General features: G+C 41.1%; 1 protein-coding gene across 1 annotated transcript in view; it reads left to right on the forward strand.

The window, feature by feature from the left end:
- ZFAND3 (zinc finger AN1-type containing 3) overlaps window positions 1-12243 on the forward strand; it is a 135484-nt gene extending 123241 nt beyond the window's left edge. Inside the window, exon 7 of the mRNA XM_053382922.1 lies at window positions 9671-12243. Coding sequence (XP_053238897.1) covers window positions 9671-9825 — 155 coding nt within the window. The 3' untranslated portion in view covers window positions 9826-12243. The remainder of the gene's footprint in view (window positions 1-9670) is intronic.
- The last annotated feature ends 7404 nt before the right edge of the window (window positions 12244-19647 follow it).

The following is a 19647-nucleotide window of genomic DNA, read 5'->3' on the forward strand; positions in this document are numbered from 1 at the left end:
GACTGTGTAGTGCAATGATTTCATTGCATCCAGAACGTGACCCCTGATTGGCCAGGGTAACTTGAGGAAGCATAACAGAGAGAACACAGTTGACTTAAATAAGCATCAGTGGCTGTGAATAACTGCAGAGAAATATGGTTATGGTGTCTCTGAACTCTCAAAAGAGAAGCAGGGAACATCCAGTCCAGGCCTACATCTACTCTGAGATCCAGGTATGCTGAGCTGCTTCCAGAATTATTAATATAAGGTCTGCCTTGTAAGTAGAGGCTGATTGTCATTTCACAATTATTGGTGTTGTTGTTTTCGTGGAAAGTTGCAGTATACTCCCCCCCACCCCTTATCCACATCCTAGTATAGCCAGAAGAGTATTTGAACTCTTTGATATATCCTAGTTCAGGTATTGTTCATACTGTATTGTTTTGGTTATCAGTTGTATATCTTTATTCCTCTTGTCTCATATAGGTTGTTTTATATTGCTGAATTTATTTATTTACTTATTTATTGCATTTATTTATTTATTTCATAAAATGTATACACCGCTTGATTGTAAAAAAAAAAAAAACTTCAAAGTGGTTTGCAAAGAAATATAACAATAAAATCAAGAGAAATCGGACCCAGAAATTGCTCTCTGATGAAGGGTCTAAAAATATTTCAGACAAATGAAACATGACTCAGTTCCACAAGGATTAAACCATAGTAAGAAAGCCACCATAGGCAAATTAGTTCCTTTATTGAATTTACCAAGTATGTACTGAGCCTTGAGGCTCAGGGTTCTGGGTTCTGGGTTTTGTCACACAATTAGAGCATTGCCTCAAAGTTCTAATGAAATTAAGCATCTCAGGCTTTGGTGGCCAGTTCTGTTTTAGAATACAGTGGTACCTCGCAAGACGAATGCCTCGTAAGACGAAAAACTCGCAAGACGAAAGATTTTTTCGTTTTTAGAGTTGCTTCGCAAGACAAAAACGTCTTGCGAATTTGTTTCCTTTTTCTTAAAACTATTAATACCCAGGGCACATTGCTTGAAGAGGTGCAGTTCCGTGCTACGCAAGACGAAAAATTCGCAAGACGAAAAAACTCGCAGAACGAATTAATTTCGTCTTGCGAGGTACCACTGTACCAAGCTTTTGGTGGTGATCATTTCTAATTGTTCAATTCCTGGTAGCAGATTTCGTTTTTCTAAGTTAAACATTCATTCTTCATTCACACTATTCACAGTTGATTCATATTATATCGAGGGCATTGAAAACAGATATACTTTGAGAAAACTAAATGCAGTTTATAAAGAAAAGATGTAGAACTTAGAAGTTTGACGGGCTGCATTAAAGGCCTCTTATAAAGAGGAAGAACATAAGGAGTAGATTGCACTACTTGACATAATGAAGAAAGTGCATGAGCACATACATCATAAAATGCTTAGTGAAAGCTAGCAACGAGGGCTTAATGGGGGAGTACATGCTTTGCAATGGGAAAAGATCCTAGGTTCAATTCCTAGAATTACCAGGTACGGCTCAGAAAGGCTCCTGTCTAAGAAATAATTTATTAAGGTTTATTATTTCATATTCTGCTTAGTATGCAAAATCTCTAAGTGGTTTACATAGAACGCAATAAGATTTTTAAAAATCTCTATCACAACCAAAAATACAAATCAGCCAATAAAAATATCAATAGAAACATTCAGTAAATTATCAGTAAGACATTAAAACAAAGCAGTGTGTTGAGTCTTATGACCTACCACCTGTCAGTGTAGTCAGCATTGAATTAATGGCTATGACAGCTTACTTTTTCCCTAACCAGAGTTTCTGCTACATTTCATCTTTTATATGGTTAGTATTTTCACATCTACAACTTTTCACGAGGGCACGAAAGGAGGTCTAGAAAAATATTTAACATGGTCTATATCAGGGATGCGGAACCTGTGGTCCTCCAGATGTTTTTGAACTAAAACTTGCATCATCCTTGGCTATTGGCCACGCGGCTCAGGCTAAGGGGAATGATGATGGACTCCAGTAACATCTGGGTGACTGCAGGTCACCTGCCCCTACTGTATATTCTGATCCAAAGGTCAGCATTTCATGTCATGTTGAAAAGCTTTAATAAGTTTTGTGCTTATATTTTGTATTTCTCTCTCACACACACATACTTCTTATGTGAAAGGAACCTCCAGTTTTCCATGGTGGTCTTGCACCATTGAAAACTCTTATTCTTTTAGAATGATGCTTTGCAAAATGGCTGCCTTTATAAGAAAATAGCTAGTCATGCAGAAATTTCTTCACTGTACTCTTCTTGTTGTCCTGCAGTACTTCTGCTCATACATCTGGGATGGGGGAAAACACATGCCCTTTTTCTTATCTAGAAGTGAATTGTAAGCAGTGGGTAAGCTTTCCAGAGCTTTGAGGCATGAGCACCTACTTTGCATTGTAGATATCACATGCTTGCTGGGTGACTCCATTAAAAGATCTGTTGTCTGCAGCATACAAGCACTATGGATCTAAAGCATGGGTAGGCAAAGTAAGGCCCAAGGGCTGGATCCGGCCCAATCGCCTTCTAAATCCGGCCCGCAGATGGTCCAGGAATTGGCATGTTTTTACATGAGTAGAATGTGTCCTTTTATTTAAAATGCATCTCCGGGTTATTTGTGGGGCATAGGAATTTGTTCATTTTCCCCCCTTCCAAAATATAGTCTGGCCCCCCACAAGGTCTGAGGGACAGTGGACCGGTCCCCTGCTGAAAAAACTTGCTGACCCCTGATCTAAAGCATGAGCAGGTAGACCAAGGGAAATATTCCAGGCATCTCTTTAAGTATAATTTTCCTGTTGTGCCTGCAGTTCATTTATGAATTCCTTGGTAGCTCCTCATAGGTATGCAGTTGAAAAGAAAATGCTTTTTTGTTTTTGATTATTTTAAAACACACACACACACACACACACACACGAATACACTTGTGTGGGTTTTGTTTTTTCAAAAAACAAAGCTTGTGGAATAAACACGTTCACCAAAATACTTGAATACTTGTTGTGCAACCCGTGGAACAACACTATATGAATATCACAGGGAGGAAGTGAAATGCCTTGGGACCTGCTGATTCAATCTAAGGCAGGTTGTTTTTAATATGAGAAACTATAACTCCAGCACAAATGAGTTAACACTTCCCTCTGGCATTTCATTCCAACAGGCGAATGCCACTATGTTGGCAAAATCTCATACTTTATTATTTGCCTCAAAATTCATTAAAAAATACATTTGAATAAAAGTGTATATGAAATTATACACATGGGTGATTTACATGTTGGAAAACATGACCTTTTGAATTTCAAGACTACAATTAATATTTTGGGTGAGCTATGCAAACTAGACTTGCATCATTATCGTCAGATCCTTCTTGAAAAATTCATGTTTCACTTCAGTTCCAAAGTAACATTTCCTACAGAGTATTTCTCTTTTAGGAGCATTCTGGCATTCTTAACAGAAAGCTTGATGGTAGAACCAGCCCACTCAGTTCCAATTACGGCATTTCAGATGAAGCTGTATTGTCATTCGTCCGGCTTGTCTCAATTCTCCTACATTATTGGCTGTAGGAGGAAGATGGGCATTGGTTTGTCTGTTACATTACTAAAAGTGGGTTGAAAGTATTGATTTGAAATGCTGGCTTTGGAGTGAGGGTAGAATTGGACAGAGCACACAGTGTTCTAAGGACACAGAAGAAAGCAGTAATTACGGTTTGTGCAAGGACGGAGCTGTCTAAAAGCATCAAAATAAATTTATCTCAAGTTTAGATTCTGAACTGTTGTGAGAGCTCTATTCAACTGGACTGTAACATAGCTTCTCATGGAACATGTATGTGGATCTGGGTTAGCATCACTTGTCATGTTTAGTGCTCAAATAACCCAATGTTCTACAGTGGAAGCTTTGCTGAGAGTTGTTTCTCATGAAAATTCAGTGGTTGGTCCTACTGTTAGGTGGTGGTGGTGGTGGTGGTGATGATGATGATGATGATGATGATGATGATGATGATGATTATACCCTGCCCATCTGGCTGGGTTTCCCCAGCCACTCGGGGTGGCTTCCAACAAAAGATTAAAAATACATTAAAACATCAGTCATCAAAAACTTCCCTAAACAGGGCTGCCTTCAGATGTCTTCTAAAAGTCAGATAGTTGTTTATTTCCTTGACATTTGATGGGAGGGTGTTCCACAGGGTAGGCACCATTACCGAGAAGGCCCTCTGCTGGTTCCCTGTAACTTGGCTTCTCGCAGTGAGGAAACCGCCAGAAGGCCCTCGGCGCTGGACCTCAGTGTCTGGGTTGAACGATGGGGGTGGAGTTGCTTAAACTGGTTAATTGTTGAAGAAACTTCCAAGACTGATTGAATAGATTTGTGTAAATACTGTTTGCTGTGGGGTTTTTAATTGCTTCCTTATCATTTAATTCCTTATCATTTAATGCCTTCCTTATCACCTTGGAAGGTGGCACACTCTCCTTCACTGGGGAGTTTTAAGCAGAGGTTGGATGGCCATCTATCAGGGATTATTTAGCTGTGATTCCTGCATTGCAAGGGGTTAGACTAGATGAGCCTTGTTGATCCCTCTTAATTCTATAATTCTATGATTGCATTCAATGATTCTCAAACTGTTGAGTCACCAAACTGACACACACAATTTCTAACACTAAAACGCTTTTTAAATAAATAGCCTGGAACTTTGAATTTGGAACAGCCACACTTCATCATAATCACAATTTTTTTGTAGATAATGTGGTCTTGGAAACTGATAAGTCAGTACCTCTTGCACAAGACCCCTTGACCTGAGACTTCCTCTGTGATCCCATGAATGGTGCTTCCTGAGTCAGTTTTGTAAAGCAAATTCAAGCTTTTTGATCTTCCTTTATGAGGCTGCTGTGCTGTGGAAGAAAGAAAGCATGCCAGCCATTCCCAGCTCAGATTTAATTACTTGAATCATAACAATGAGAAATATTCTCCGCCTGCAGTTGCTTTGCTCTGCCACAGGCATGGTGGAAAAAAGGTTAAGCCCCTTAATACATTTGTGTGTCTGTGACAATTGCACCTTGGGCAATGGGTCAGTAGACACAATATCAGTCAGGATTTTGTTTTGCTGTTGAGCTATAAACAGCTAATACTTCCTAGAAAGCTATTGTCTGTAACTTTTACAAGTGCCATGAGCTTACAAATGAGCTTTCGGCCTTTGCCAAACAGCTTTCCATATCTCTAAATGTCATGTATGTAAACAGCCAGATTTGTGCCTGCTAGTAATTCAACCATGTGGTAAGAGCTCAAGTATACCTGAAGGAGCGTCTCTACCCCCATCGTTCAGCCCAAACACTGAGATCCAGTACCAAGGGCCTTCTAGTGGTTCCTTCACTGCTAGAAGTGAAACTACAGGGAACCAGGCAGAGGGCCTTCTCAGTAGCAGCGCCCACCCTGTAGAACACCCTCCCATCAGATGTCAAGGAAATAAGTCACTGTGCAACCTTTAGAAGACATCTGAAAGCAGGCCTGTATAGGGAAGCTTTTTAATGTGTAATGCTTTATATATACGTTGGAAGCAGCTCAGAGTGGCTGGGGCGACCCAGTCAAATGGGTGGGGTACAAATAATAAAATTATTATTATAAGTGGTAAGACAGTTGTAAGCAACTCCTCACATGGTTCAAAATTAATCAGACCAAAATAACCCCTCATTTGGGAGGCACTTAAATTGGCTTCTTTTAAATTCTGGCTCAGTTGTTTGAAGGTGCTTGTGATAACCAGCTGCCATGGCTGCCAGGAGAGGTCTGAATAGCTGGGTTGAACGGAAGGAGTTTTTTAAGAAGAAGAAGAAGAAGAAGAAGAAGAAGAAGAAGAAGAAGAAGAAGAAGAAGAAGAAGAAGAAATAGCTCAGTTAAACACTCATGACCAGTTCTACAAAAGTTGTTGGTGCAAAGTGTTACATTTTTCTACTGCAGAGTGGACAGTTGTTCTATTCAGATTGTAAATTACTGCCGGAAACAGTCACTTTCTATGAATTCTATATCCTCACGTGTCATGGGAATATGCTATGAGGAATAAAAGAATTAAAACTTTTATGAATCCATACTCTACCCACAGAGATTCTTCATATGATTTTCTGCTATACACTGTTTTTGCCTCTCCCCAATAGGCCAGTGTTTCAACACTGGCTCTGATTGGATTATTCAGGCCCTCTTAATAATGCCTTGCCCACAGCAGCGGCTGCTCCTTGTCTCTCTGCATGAGTTACCAAACTTGTCTGGTCCTTTTCAAAAGAGGAGACATGTGCACAAACACAAGGGATTGTTTCTGTGAAGGCAGATAATTCTTATTCTAAACATAAACCTTGTGAATGATGGCAGGAGAGTGCACTTTCATTTCTAATCCAGAAAATAAATTATCAGAAATTCGGAGAAACACTGACATACCATTGCATGAATGGTCGTTAATCAGAATGGCTGTCATTTGCCTTAATGTTTGCGCATATCTCTGTTTAAATGACGGATGCTTACAAATTTCTCCCCACCTGAATATCTTGATGTTGACGCTTCAAATTGCCTAGTCTTATTTGTGGAGCAGGATCAAAGCCTGAGGATGCCGATATTCTTTCCTTCTCCTGTCTGGACGATGTAGATACCACTACACATGCAGCTTGCCAAAGCTTTAATTTCATTTTGTTCATTCGGATCATTTCCCCCTTTTCTTCCTTTTGGATATACACAAATACTTGTACAAGTTGATAAAACATGGTGCAAAAGGGAATCTGGATGAGCTTGTCTGAAACATGCTGTACTGTTTCACTGATCACTTGTGTGCATCAGTTATGTAAGGGAGAAACAGTGGAAGAACAAACGGAGAGGGAAAAAAGCTGCTACAAACTGTTGATTGCAGAAAATTCCTGCATGCTTAAATAGGAAGGAGCAGAATTCCAAAATGAGCAAACCCAAAGAATACATATATCCTCTGTTTCCATCTATTGAGGCTTGTGAGTGCCGTTGCTTATGTAGCCAAGCAACTCCACTCACACAGGAGGGTGATATGAGGTACGGGGAAAAAGACTGAGGTATGAAAAAATCTTTAGGGGAGGGGAATCCTAAGGGGGAATTGCAAAAACAGCCCAAAGTCAACTGGGTACTCAGTGGCCACCAACTGCCTGCTGTTAGTGGAGGGATGGAAAATAGTGGGTGAGAAGGAATGGAATTTTGAACATAGACTCCACACTGCAGCATTTTGCTGCAGCTCCCACATCCAAGAATGCCAATGTTCTTGGATTTGCGCCTCTGTTCTGGGATTTTGAAGGTATGCAAAGTCTTCTGTGTTCCAAGAATGCTGCACTGAAGCATACATTCCTGAACAATACAGCACAGTGGCACAAAACTATTGCAGTGCCTTCAGTTTTGAAAGTTTCTAGGTATTTTTAGGTGAAGCATTAGCCTTTGTCGATTAGAATTTCAAATCAGTAGGAAGTGTAAAATTTCATGAGAGAGGTGAAGGTGACAAGAACTTGAGTGGAATTCTGTACAGGAATAACTGTGTCATTATTAAGGTTAGTTTTGAAGTGGCTCCAAATGAGTTATCTGTAAAGAAACAAATGTTTTATTTAAATTTGAATCGTGACATGAGCTGCAGATTATGGGTGATTTGAACTCTTGTGCCCTTTCACTCAGAAATAAAGTTGACAACCAGCAACGTTTGCATGAAGCCAGGGCTAAATTTAAAATGTCAAGTGTCCTGATTTTAGATGAGATTATTGGCTCTGCTCCCAAGCCCATAAAATCCAGGAATATTTCCTTTAAATGTTGCCACTGCGGTCACTGAATACTTATGGGAGTCTGTGTTCCAAATTAATTGTGTGTGTAGTAAAAACCCTTGTATTAATTTTTGGAAATTTAAAGATTTTCCTGCCCTAAGCCTGTGTTTGGGGAGCGTTTTCTTTCACTTTAGGCAGTGAACCAGGAATTACTCTAGCACTTCTCACAAACAGTTTTATTGTAATCATATTCTAATTACAGATAGTTACATTATTTTTAAAATGTACAGCTTACCCTTCCTTCAGTGTTGCTATTCTCACACTGCAACATTCCTACGTGGAGATTTTTGTATGGAGAAACAGTCATGTGAGGCACTCACTTGCAGTGTGACATGGCGAAGCCCATATTCAAATTCATTATCACAGTGACAACTGGCCACCAGCAGGCTTGTGAACAGCAGCTAGGGGGCACTATTTGGATCAGGAAAAGCTCCCCTACTCGCACTGTGGTCTCCCAATTTACCCAAATGGCTGCCTTTGTGGGGAGGGAGAAGATATCAGTAGAACTGACCATGAACTCCCAGATTTTGTCTAGCTTGGTTTACTAGCCTGGCTATGGTCGCCATGCTCTAGTAATCTTCAAGTCAAGACTACAACAATGCATTAAATGTGGGACAGCCTTTGAAGACTTCTCAGAAACACAGTTGTTACGTTACTGATTGAGGCCCAACAACTACATTGGTACCCAAAGGGCTGTGTTCTCTCACATAAATCTTACATAGTCCAATCATCTAGTTTTCTATGTGGGTGTTGTTTTGCTTTTTAAGAACACCTACCTGCAATCTGAAGTGGGTACAGTTCAGCTCAAGCACAGATTTATCTCCTTAGTAAAAAAAACTAGATCTAGTGGAAGGCAAAATGGAGCTTCCTTATGATGTGATCAGTCATAATTTATGTGTGTGAACAGTGGACTTGAATGCAAAAGGCACAAAAAAATGTTGTATGTAAACAATATTCATTCTCGTTTCGGTTGTATAATTTTACGGATGGTTCTAAGGTATATATGACAGTTTGAATATCACTTCAGAGAAGTCCTGCTCTCTGAGGCTCATTTCCCAATTAGAAAAATGAACGGTTTTATATCCTAGTTTCTCACTTCTGATAACAGAGACCCCCGTCACTCTTTGTAAAGGTTTAATGGCAGGCTGTGTTGGAGTATGAATAGCATTCCTTCCCATCCTGTCCGTGCACAAATCACTGTTCTTCAGAGGTTCTCTGTCAGAAGTGAGTCAGGGCCAAACTAGATGAGATGCCATTAGCCATTTCATGGATGACATAAATTGAAGGTGCAGAGACCCCAATCTGGGCCGATACCCTGACAGGGAGGGGGCTTTAACCCTTTCCCCATGCTGCAGTCCCAATCTGGGGCAGGAATCCCACACCTGCTGCTTGCTTTAGGACACAAAGTTCCCATTAGAGCAAACAGGTAGGTTCTTTCCCAGTACAAATAACAGGCACGGTGAGGCTGATCTGGGCAAAGCAGGATAAAGCCTCTCTATGTTCTACGCCAGGATCCCAGTCTAGATCAGCCTTCCCCATGCCTGTAATTTATAAAATTGCTAATTGTGCAAATGCTATCATGCCAGTTTAGCCCTTAGCAATATTTTTTGCACTTGATGCAGCAAAGTGGCCAACCCCAACAGAAGCTGACTGCAAAGCTAAATCAATGAATTGTGTGGAGATGCAACAGACAGCTGTCTCCAGGTGTGAGCTCACAGGAGGATTTGACTGTTAATTAATTAATTTGTGTGGAGCCCAGTTTGAACTGCAACCCTAGATGGTGCGGTCTTGTTGCTCTATAGAATTCTGCGTTTTAATGCTGTGTTTTCGTCTTTCTCCTTCCCCCACTTCTGTCCTTGCAGGTTACGTGTTCTGTATGTTGCATCGCCTGCCTGAACAGCACGATTGCACATTTGACCACATGGGACGTGGGCGTGAAGAAGCCATTATGAAAATGGTGAAACTGGACCGGAAAGTGGGGCGGTCATGCCAGCGCATTGGCGAGGGCTGCTCCTGAGTTGCAAGACTCTCTACAACCAAATGCCGTTCTCTTAGTTCACTAATGTTAGCCTTATTTAGGACAAAGTCAGCCAGACACCTTGTGCTGGGCAAGTTTCAGACTACAGCCAATCAATTTCCTTTCTTTAGCCAACCATCCTGGTACTGTAGTTTAGGGGTTAATGGTGATTGACATTGATTTCTGGCTGGTTGTTAAGGTGCCTACTAGCCACCATATTAAAAATGAAAAACAAAAACAAAAACCATGAAGAAATATTTTTGAGCATGGCTAGTGGATTTTAACAGAATTCTAAAGGCTTCTATTGTTGCAGGAGTCAAGCTCTTAAAAAAAGAAAAAAAAAGCCTTATGCTGGTAAGCTTCCAGCAGCTGAGTAGAAACTGATGTAAAAGACTGCAATGTGCACACCTGTCTGGAAGAAAGTACCCTTAATAGCCTGGTTTTCTTATCCTCACTTCTAGCTAACCTTGAAGGGGTGAAACTCTGCTTAGAGCTGGCAGTGTAGCTGCTGAACCTAGAAGACCTAAATGGTTGCTCATTCCATCTTCACGTGTGTCTTCTGAGGTTAGGTAGCGTCACCAGCATCAGGGAATCTCTCTGGGTGGGAACATCTTCCGGGAAGTCAAAAAGAAGGGGACAGATTCTTACGACAACTTTTTTTATCAAACACATTACAGGGAAACTGTTTCTTCACTTAGGTGGAGGATGGTGATGATATTGCTTTAAAGTTAGCTCCATTCCTGGAACAAGCAGTAAGCGGTGTGCATTTTTCTACGCAGCATCGACAACATTTCTGAAGCAGTTTGTTTGGATTCCACATGCCAACCATTGTGACTGTTTTCCCATCGGCCAAAACCTGATTGGCTCTTGTTTGCCTTTTGCTAAGTGCAGGTATCTGTTAATTGATCAAATAAGGCTAATTTCACAGCACAGTAGCCATGGCCGGATCCTACAGACTGACTTTCTGTAGTTAGACTTATATTGAGGGGGTAAAGGACATTTTGTAGCAAACAGAATTCAGTAACAATATTGGGGGAACAACCAGGAAAATCACCCCGTATTGAATTGAGTTTGTATGCCTCACTTCCAGTGGTGTTAAGGAGATAATCAAACGGGCTGTTCCAGCCTTGTGACTATGCAGCTCTCAATGAAGGCCTCTGCCCATCACCTGTGGCAAAGCAAATGATGATGAAATGCATTGCTTAGAATTGGGACTCTCCAGATTTGTTCTTTAATGCTCCAGTTCTGTATTGTGGTCTGTCTTATCTCATTGAGCCAAACTGCACCATCCTTAGCGTGCAGTGGTGAGAAAATGGCAGTGTCTGTTTGCCTCCAGCTACTGGCAAAGATTCTGTAAGGAAGAAGAATTATTTAATGGTGGTGGCCCTATGTGGAGTCTTTGCTCCCCAAACCGGTTTTAAAAGCTCCACTAGCAATTTGGAATTAGGTGTATAGTTGGGAATGGGAGGGAGGGCTGCTGGAGGAAGGGGGAGGTTGTGTTGTCTTATGCTTTCACAAAAAGGTTAAATTTAAGGCACCCAAAGAGTGAGTTACCCTGATGTCACTCTTAAAAAAAAGCTTTGTGGGGTATAGTAGTTTAGATGAGGCACCGACTATTCCATTTGTGCTGAAGGTAAATTGCTGGTTTACAGGCTGAATTGTATTTGCTCTGGTCCCCACTCAGGCCAGTGATGGAGACTGGGCCTGCATTGCAACAGTGCAAATTGTAATGAAGTAAATCTGAGATATTCCAACATTCTAAAGTTCAATATGGAGAAGCCATTCTGTGTTGTACTCAAGGCTTTGAAATCGGCAATGGAATTTCCAGCTGCATTCTCTGTTTCCTAAGGAAGTATTCCCTTTCCATCGGCGTGAGGGGGAAATCGAGACAATTTTCTTTGCATTTGCCATGAAGAGTTTAAAAAAAAAAACCATGGACTTCAGCTGCTGCCGCGCTATGCACTTTCTTCCCTTCTAAAATCCTAGCATAGCATTTGATGGACATTCTGATTGATACACAAGACTTTTGCAGATTAATAACGAAGATGCTGTTTTTCCCTTGTTAACCCTTTCTTTAGCCCTGTTACAAGTGCACAGTTGGTTTCAAGGTGGCTCTCGAGCAAACACTACTCAAAGTTCATGTGGATTATGGACAATGTTCACTTTAAAAAAAAAGTGTGGGGGTTGTTCCTTTGCAGTATCTGTTCTGTGAAGTTTGTTAAACGTAAAGAAAGCTTCAGTTCTTGTATCTTTAAAGAAAATCTTATTTAACCCTTTTTTGTGTTCTAGATTTACTTACACATGTAGCCTAGAGCTCAGTTTTAGTTTAACATTGTGAAAATATTAAAAGGATTGTAATTCTTTTTCCTCCTGCTTAAAAGAAACAAAACCATTAAACAGATCAGATTAAACTTTGAATTCCTCTCTGAGTTTTGCAATAGGTATTGCTGCTTATCAGTGCAATCCCCATTTATGGCTTGATAATTTTTTCAAAGTGATTGCATGGGGTGTAGAGGTGGGGAAGAGGTGACAGGGGTCTCATTGCTATTCCACACGCTTCAAGACCAATCATTTTCATCTGCTGTATTGGGGCATGCACTTCAGATTGACAAACATGGAGCACAAAATTAGATATTTAACTCTTTTCTATAAGAATATTATTCTTCCCATAAGAATAAATGATGCTGAAGCAGGTAACCAGTTTTCACTTGGGCATTTTGCACTCTGTAAAAAGTAATCTTAAGAGTGTCAAGCACTCCTAAAATTAGTTAGTTCCAGGAGCCAAAAACATGCTGAGTTATCTACACACTGCCATCACTGCTTTGGCATAAAAAGCCATTGGGTCTTCTGTAGCAGATGTTCTTCCATTCATTTTAACAGTTTCTTCACCTGCAATTTCAGCCCATGCCCGGAATCCAGCTTTCGTGGTTATTAAATGAATGTGTGACTGAATTGCACAAAAATAAGTCCTTGACTATCAGAGATCTAAAAATGTGCAGTTATTTGAATGAAAGTGCAATTTGTTGGACAGGAGTGCAGACTCTGGTACTACCCAACTTAATTCCTTTGATTTCTTATTTAAATTTTGAAATGTTCCCTTTCAAAGGAGGCACATACATCTTTACTCTTACACAGAGGTGTGTATCTGTAGCTTTTACCATTTAGAAAAAGTACAGTCTGAGGTTTTTCATGGATTTATTAGTTTAATTCCACAGAGGAAATCAACATTTACAGAAGAATCCTGCATATTCCACTAATTTCATTCTTCCTTTCCTTTTCCATATCTGTTCTTTGTTTTGAAAACTGGTTTTAGTTCTTTGATATGTGTACCAAAACACTACATATCAAAACATGTAACTTCTGAGGTTAGGCAGTTAACTTAAACTTGGCTATTTCTGCCAGTGTGCTGTGTTCCGCTAAAGCAGATTTAAATGGATGTTCATCAGGCTTGAGGGCCCTTTGGTCCATGTGCTGAAATACACCAATTTGAAATTCCCCCAGCATATTTTTAAGTCATTTTTCTAGACTTTGCTGGTCTCAATAAGAAATATGCCTTTTAAAAAAATTGGTTTGATTTCTGTTACAGGAAACACACACATTCAAGGTATGCACTTGTCATGCAAAGTGGAAAGGGAGCTAATCCTAGATATAGCATTTATTTATTTAAAAACAGCTTCCGTTTCGTAAGATGTTAAGCTTGTTAGCTAATATGTGGTAACCATAGCCTTTTGGAAACCCTTATATATCTTCGTAGTGCCTCGCCAGTGTCTGCCTACCTTCATGAAGGTTTCCCTGCTCATATTTTCATCAATAATTTGTACAGCCATACAAATGAACTACAATTGCACATGTTTGAGTTATTTCTGTCTTTTGTGGTTAGGATTCTCCCTCCTGAAATGGCTGAAGAAGGTTGCATTTTGCGAACAATTTTGCTTTCTGTACAACTGAAATTTAGGATGGATAAGGACAAATTACTTCCCAGGGTGCATTGACTTTTGGAGGTGTCACGTATTGACAATCAAGCTGAACCTACGTTGATATCAATTCAGCTACAGGAATCTTAACAATTTTTGAGTTTTCATTGTTGGTCCAAGAAGCATTGGCTGCAGAGTTCATGGACTAAACCCCTATAGATAAATCAATGTGCCATAGCTTGCAAAGATTTATTTCACATTTGATGCAAAACTGTCCAGATCTACCATTAACTACCATATACGGTGGTACCTCGGGTTAAGAACTTAATTTGTTCTAGAGGTCCGTTCTAAACCTGAAACTGTTCTTAACCTGAGGTACCACTTTAGCTAATGGGGCCTCCCACCGTGGTGGCAGCAAAGTTCTTAACCCCAGGTACTATTTCTGGGTTAGCGGAGTCTATAACCTGAAGCATCTGTAACCTGAGGTACCGCTGTATATAATCTAATAAGTAGTTCTGGTTTATTAACTTTGTCTCTCCAGTACTGGGTTAACTACTCTGAGAGATAATTTTGTAGAGCATTGCACCTATTCTGACAGAGCATTTTTATAATTGTTGGAAAATAATGAGTAAGGAAGCTATTCTGTTTCAGGGTTTTCCATGTAGACCCCCTGCTTGACTGTCAATTTACCTGTGCCAAAGCCTGATTTGTAAACTTAATGCAGGGCAGTGTGTAGAGCACCTGCCCATAAGATAATTTCCCAAGGCACTTGTTTCATTAAATGCATTTGCAATGTGTGCTGGCCCACATGCACATCATTAGCATGGCAACAGGGCATCTTTCCAGGTTGCGTGTCACTGGCATGCTAAAATTATACACCAGGGGCGGTGAAACTGGACCATCCAGGTGTTGCTGGACTCCATCTGCCCCAACCATTGTTGCCAATAGTCAGGGATGATGTGAGATGTAGTCTAGCAACATGTGAAGACCCACAGTTTCTCCATTCTGTTTTACACGCATGGCCTGATGCATGTTGTAAGTGCTGTACCCACAACTCATTTCCACCTTAAGCCCTGTTTGTGGCTTAAGCTCCCTATAGGCATCTGGTTGGTCACTGTATGAACAGAACGCTGGACTAGATAGGCCTTGGCCTTATCCAGCAGAACGCTTCTTATGTTCTTTAGCTGGGCCTTAATCTTCTGTATGTCCACATCTTGAAAGAACTGTAGCCTAAGTACTCCCATTGCTAAACTTGTACCTCCTGCTCTGTGAAACTGCTGTACTTTACTTTGTTGTCCAACTAGAAGACATAACATCCGTCACTAAGAAACCAGGACAAAAGACGTGGATGCGCAATTTACGTCACTGAACCTACTCTGAATCATGAAAATCAATGTTTTATGACTGTCTACAAGACCAAGTGCAGCAATGGTGTACAGTCTTGAGCTAAGAAATGTAATAGGAGACTTCAGTCTTCAGTGTTCGACTTTGGAGGGGGGGAATTGCCTAAGTCTAAAGTGTCATTTAAATACAAATGAAATCAGAACAAAATGCTTGAACCAAAACAGATGTTGTGTTTTGTATTGAATGGGAATTAATTTTTGCTGAATAGTTTCCCGGTTTTGATACTACTATTTCCTACTCCAGAATGTTATTGCTATATATTGCAAGGAAGGCATCACTTTGACGGATCATACACCTAATTCAAAGCAATGTAATCCTTGGAGAAAGTCGTGTGCTTTGTGGTGGGAGTTTTCTCTATGCATTCAGTAGAACAAAAGAATTTTTCAGATGCACTGAGAAGGTAGCTCTCATTCCTTGATGTAAACTGAATTGGATGTCAAGATTGCATACTTACAGCAGGGCTTTACGCATGCAGAAAATAAATCATTGCAGACTTGTGGCGGGAGGTGTGCGCATCAGACCCCCATAATGCGAAGGAGGAAGCCAAATGTCGCAAACAACCTGCTGCAATCCTTTGGGTTTTTAGAAGTTCAGCAACCCTCTTCTCACTTTCAGCAGAATTTAGTGTCCAGTCTTTTCAGCATCTGTAAAATAGATGTGCTTCCTCTACGCATCTGACTACACTAGTGAAATTTCCAAGTCTCCTTTGCTTAGCCTGAACCTATGTATGTTTATTCAAGTGTCCCACTGTATTCAGTGGGATATACCTCAAAGTAGTGGTCAGTTCCAAAGTGCAGGAGCTTGCAATGGCTTTCCCCAAGAAGAATCCAAAAATGTAGGCAGATGCAATGATCCATATGGCTTGTATTACAGAGAGAGAGAGAGAGAGAACACGTTATATACACACACATAGTTTGTGTATATGCACACATACATGGCATAAAAGCCAATTTATTAGGATCAGTGTGGTTGTAACCCTATGAATAGTTTCCACCATTGAACTGGGTGGTGCTTGCTTCTGACAGGTTCAGCTTGTAGAACACACTGATCTTGAACAAAAGACCTTCAGCTGGCTGAAATGCAACCTTTGTGATTTAACTGAATTAGAAACCAAGGCTTGAAGTGTTGCTGTTTAAACTAGCAGGAAGTACGAACTCCCTAAAATAAACAGTCTTCGATGTATTGTTTTCTTCATTGTTTACTGCCAGTGATTACCTGCCACAAGCAAACTTGAAAGCCTTGTTAGCACTTTATTCGCTTGCCAGAGCAAGGACTCCTCAATTAGCCTGGTTCTCTGGCAGATGATGCCATTGATCCTTCTGGGGGGCAAGAAGCCCTGGAGCTGTGCTCCCCTGTTTTCTCCCTCCACTATACCACTGCTAGTGATTTTAGCTTGTATCCAACTAAGGCCCTATCCGCACTATGCATTTAAAGCACCATCATACCACTTTAAAAAGCCAAGACTTCCCTGAAAGAATCCTGATCAAAATTAAAGGGTGCTGAGGGTTGTTAGGAAACTTCTAGTCCCCTATTATCGAAAGTTTCCTGGGGAAAGGAATTGACTTCATCCCGCTCTGGGCATTGTAGCTCTGAGGGGTATAGGAGTCTCCTAACAACTCTGAGCACTTTTAACAAACCACAGTGACCAAAATTCTTTGGGGAAAGACATGACTGTTAAAAGTGGTATGATACTGTTTCAACGGTGTAGTGTAGATGGTGCTTAAGTTATATTCAGAGTAGACCTGTTGAAATTAATGGAGTGAATTTAGTCATGGCCATTATTTTAAACAGGTCTGCATAGAACTAACCTGGGGTGCAAAGCACTACATTTCAGTATTGCATCTTTAATCCTTGCTGCCCTGCACTGAATTATGTCAGTTTAGTCTGTGTAGAACACAACAAGAAGTTTCTCATATTTGTAAACCACTTTGAAATTTTATTACAATTAAATAGTATGTGGAATAAATGAATAATCATACCTGATTTTCTGCCTTTCTCTCCTGCTCTGTGTTGTCCCCCCAGTTAAGTAAACTAGAGGCAAACCAACCCCAGAGACACTAGGTTGTGTGCGTGCGATGCATATTTGACATACAGATAGCCACAAGTTCTTCATCGCTGTCTTAACGTTTATAGTTTTTGTTAGAAGTTGTGTTTGTTAAATGTGTGTGTGTGGTGGGGAGCTGTTCTTGGTTTTATCTACTGTACTCTGTGCATCAGTTTGAACAAAATGTGAAAACAATGTTTTAAAAGTGTGTAAATAAAAAAACCTCATTTTCAATGCTGTTATTACATAGTAGCATGGTAGATGCTGGAACTGTATGCCTATAATTTATAAAACAGGAGTGTGATCATACCACACCTGCGGATTTGTCCTGTGTTTTTAAACATGCAGGTTGTGAGAAAATCCACAGTGGAGACATTTAGATGCAATACTAATTAGGTAAATTTCAGTTAATTGGAACACTGCCCTTTGTAACCATGTTCAAACAGACCTGAAAGCTCATTTGTGTGTTCTGTTTTACTTTGGATTTCTCTCTCTCTCTCCCCTTTTAATATATTTTTTATTTTTTGCTCCTGGCTTTCTATTGACATTGCTTCAGGGCCTGTAAAATTAAACTGTTTCAAAGGGGATTTTTTCCCCCTGTGCCTTTGTTAGGCAAAGAGATGTTTGTTTTCTTGTAAATCAAAGGCCTGGGGGAAGCAGAACTACCATGCTGTTTGGGAGTAAAACAAACACAAATTGCATTATGTTTGCACATTTGCGCACACACATCACCCCAGAAGCATCTCACTGAAGCTCTGAGTGGAAGCCAGCCTACCCTGGAATCACATTGCCCCCATCTGTCTCTTTCTTGTTCTCTATCCATGGCTTCTCTATCCTCCGGTGGCTGCCGTGCACAAGAAGGTTATTTCATTGCCATTCACCCCAAAAATGGTTCTTCTCTTCCCATTTTGTATATGTTTGGGCTGCGCTTGTTCCTATAATGCGAAATCTGCCTTTCAGCAATTGGACAGATGCTACCAGTGGGAAACATTTTCAGTTACCTACAGTATGAACAGTCAAGAGAAAGTAGCTCAGCCATGCCTGGTCTGCACAAAGGAGCAGATGGAGGTAAACTTATTGGACGGCATCACTTCAGAAGATGGGCAGCAGTAAGAGGAGCTACCCTAGAACCTTTCTCTCTGATGTCTCATTTTCTTTTTAAAACAAGGTGCTTTTTTTAAGTGAGCGCTCTGTCATGGGCAGTCTGGAACAACTAAGTGCTAATCATGCTGCTTACCATATTTTTCGCTCTATAAGACGCACCCAACCGTAAGATGCGCCTAGTTTTTAGAGGAGGAAAACAAGAAAAAAAATATTCTGAATCAAATGTTGTACTAAACTATTTAATAAACATCGGGGCGATGGGAGTTGTAGCTCAACAACATCTGGGGACCCACAGGTTAAGAAAGGCTGAATTATGAGAGGTGGGGCTTACCTGCCCCCCCCCAATATTTTATTCAAGTTGGAAGAGGGAGGAAGGGAAGGAAGAGAGAGGGAGAGCTCACATTTGTGTGTGCCTGTGGCGTGTAAGCGGTTCTGCTTGCTCTACAGTCAGCTGGGACAAGGGTGGAAGGGGCTGCCGTCCGTCCCTCCTCCCGTCTTGCTGTAAAGCAAGCAGAGCATGTAAGCGACTCTCCCTTTGCTTGCTTTAAAGCTAGCCACGGAGGAGGAAAGGAAAGGGAGCCATGGCTCCCGTCCGCCCCTCGTCCGCGGCATTCGCTTCATAAGATGCACAGACATTTCCCCTTTTTAGGAAATGCATCTTATGGAGCGAAAAATATGGTAATTTGCTGTTTGTGTCCAGGCTCATCCCTTGTGTGAGAGAGACACTCCTCTGTTCCTGGACTGCTAGCTTTTATGGAGGCAGTACAGTGGTGCCTCGCAAGACGAAAAGAATCCGTTCCGCGAGTCTCTTCGTCTTGCGGTTTTTTCGTCTTGCGAAGCAAGCCCATTAGCGGATTAGCGCTATTAGGGGCTTAGCGGATCAGCTGATAAGCGGCTTAGCAGATCAGCGGCTTAGCGGCTTAGCGATCAGCTGTTAAGCGGCTTAGCGGATCAGCTGTTAAGCAGCTTAGCGGATCAGCTGATAAGCAGCTTAGCGGCTTGGGAAAAAGGGGGGGGAAAGGAAAAAAAACCCGCAGGAACTCGCAAGACATTTTCGTCTTGCGAAGCAAGCCCATAGGAAATTCGTTTTGCGAAGCACCTCCAAAACGGAAAACCCTTTCGTCTAGCGGGTTTTCCGTCTTGCGAGGCATTCGTCTTGCGGGGCACCACTGTCAATCTGTGACAGGGCTTTGCCACTTCAGACCGGGGGGGGGGTGTCACATGACTGAATTCCCCATTATCTGTATCGTCTGGCACAGAAAATGATGCTGGGGACGGGGGGGGGGAATCTAACCTATCCTTCATTACATACTAGTTTTCTGTCTGGAATTACTGTTTGATAAGGAGGGAGCATTC

This window comes from Podarcis raffonei, chromosome 3 (genome assembly GCF_027172205.1).
Source record: "Podarcis raffonei isolate rPodRaf1 chromosome 3, rPodRaf1.pri, whole genome shotgun sequence".
Lineage (NCBI taxonomy): Eukaryota > Metazoa > Chordata > Lepidosauria > Squamata > Lacertidae > Podarcis > Podarcis raffonei.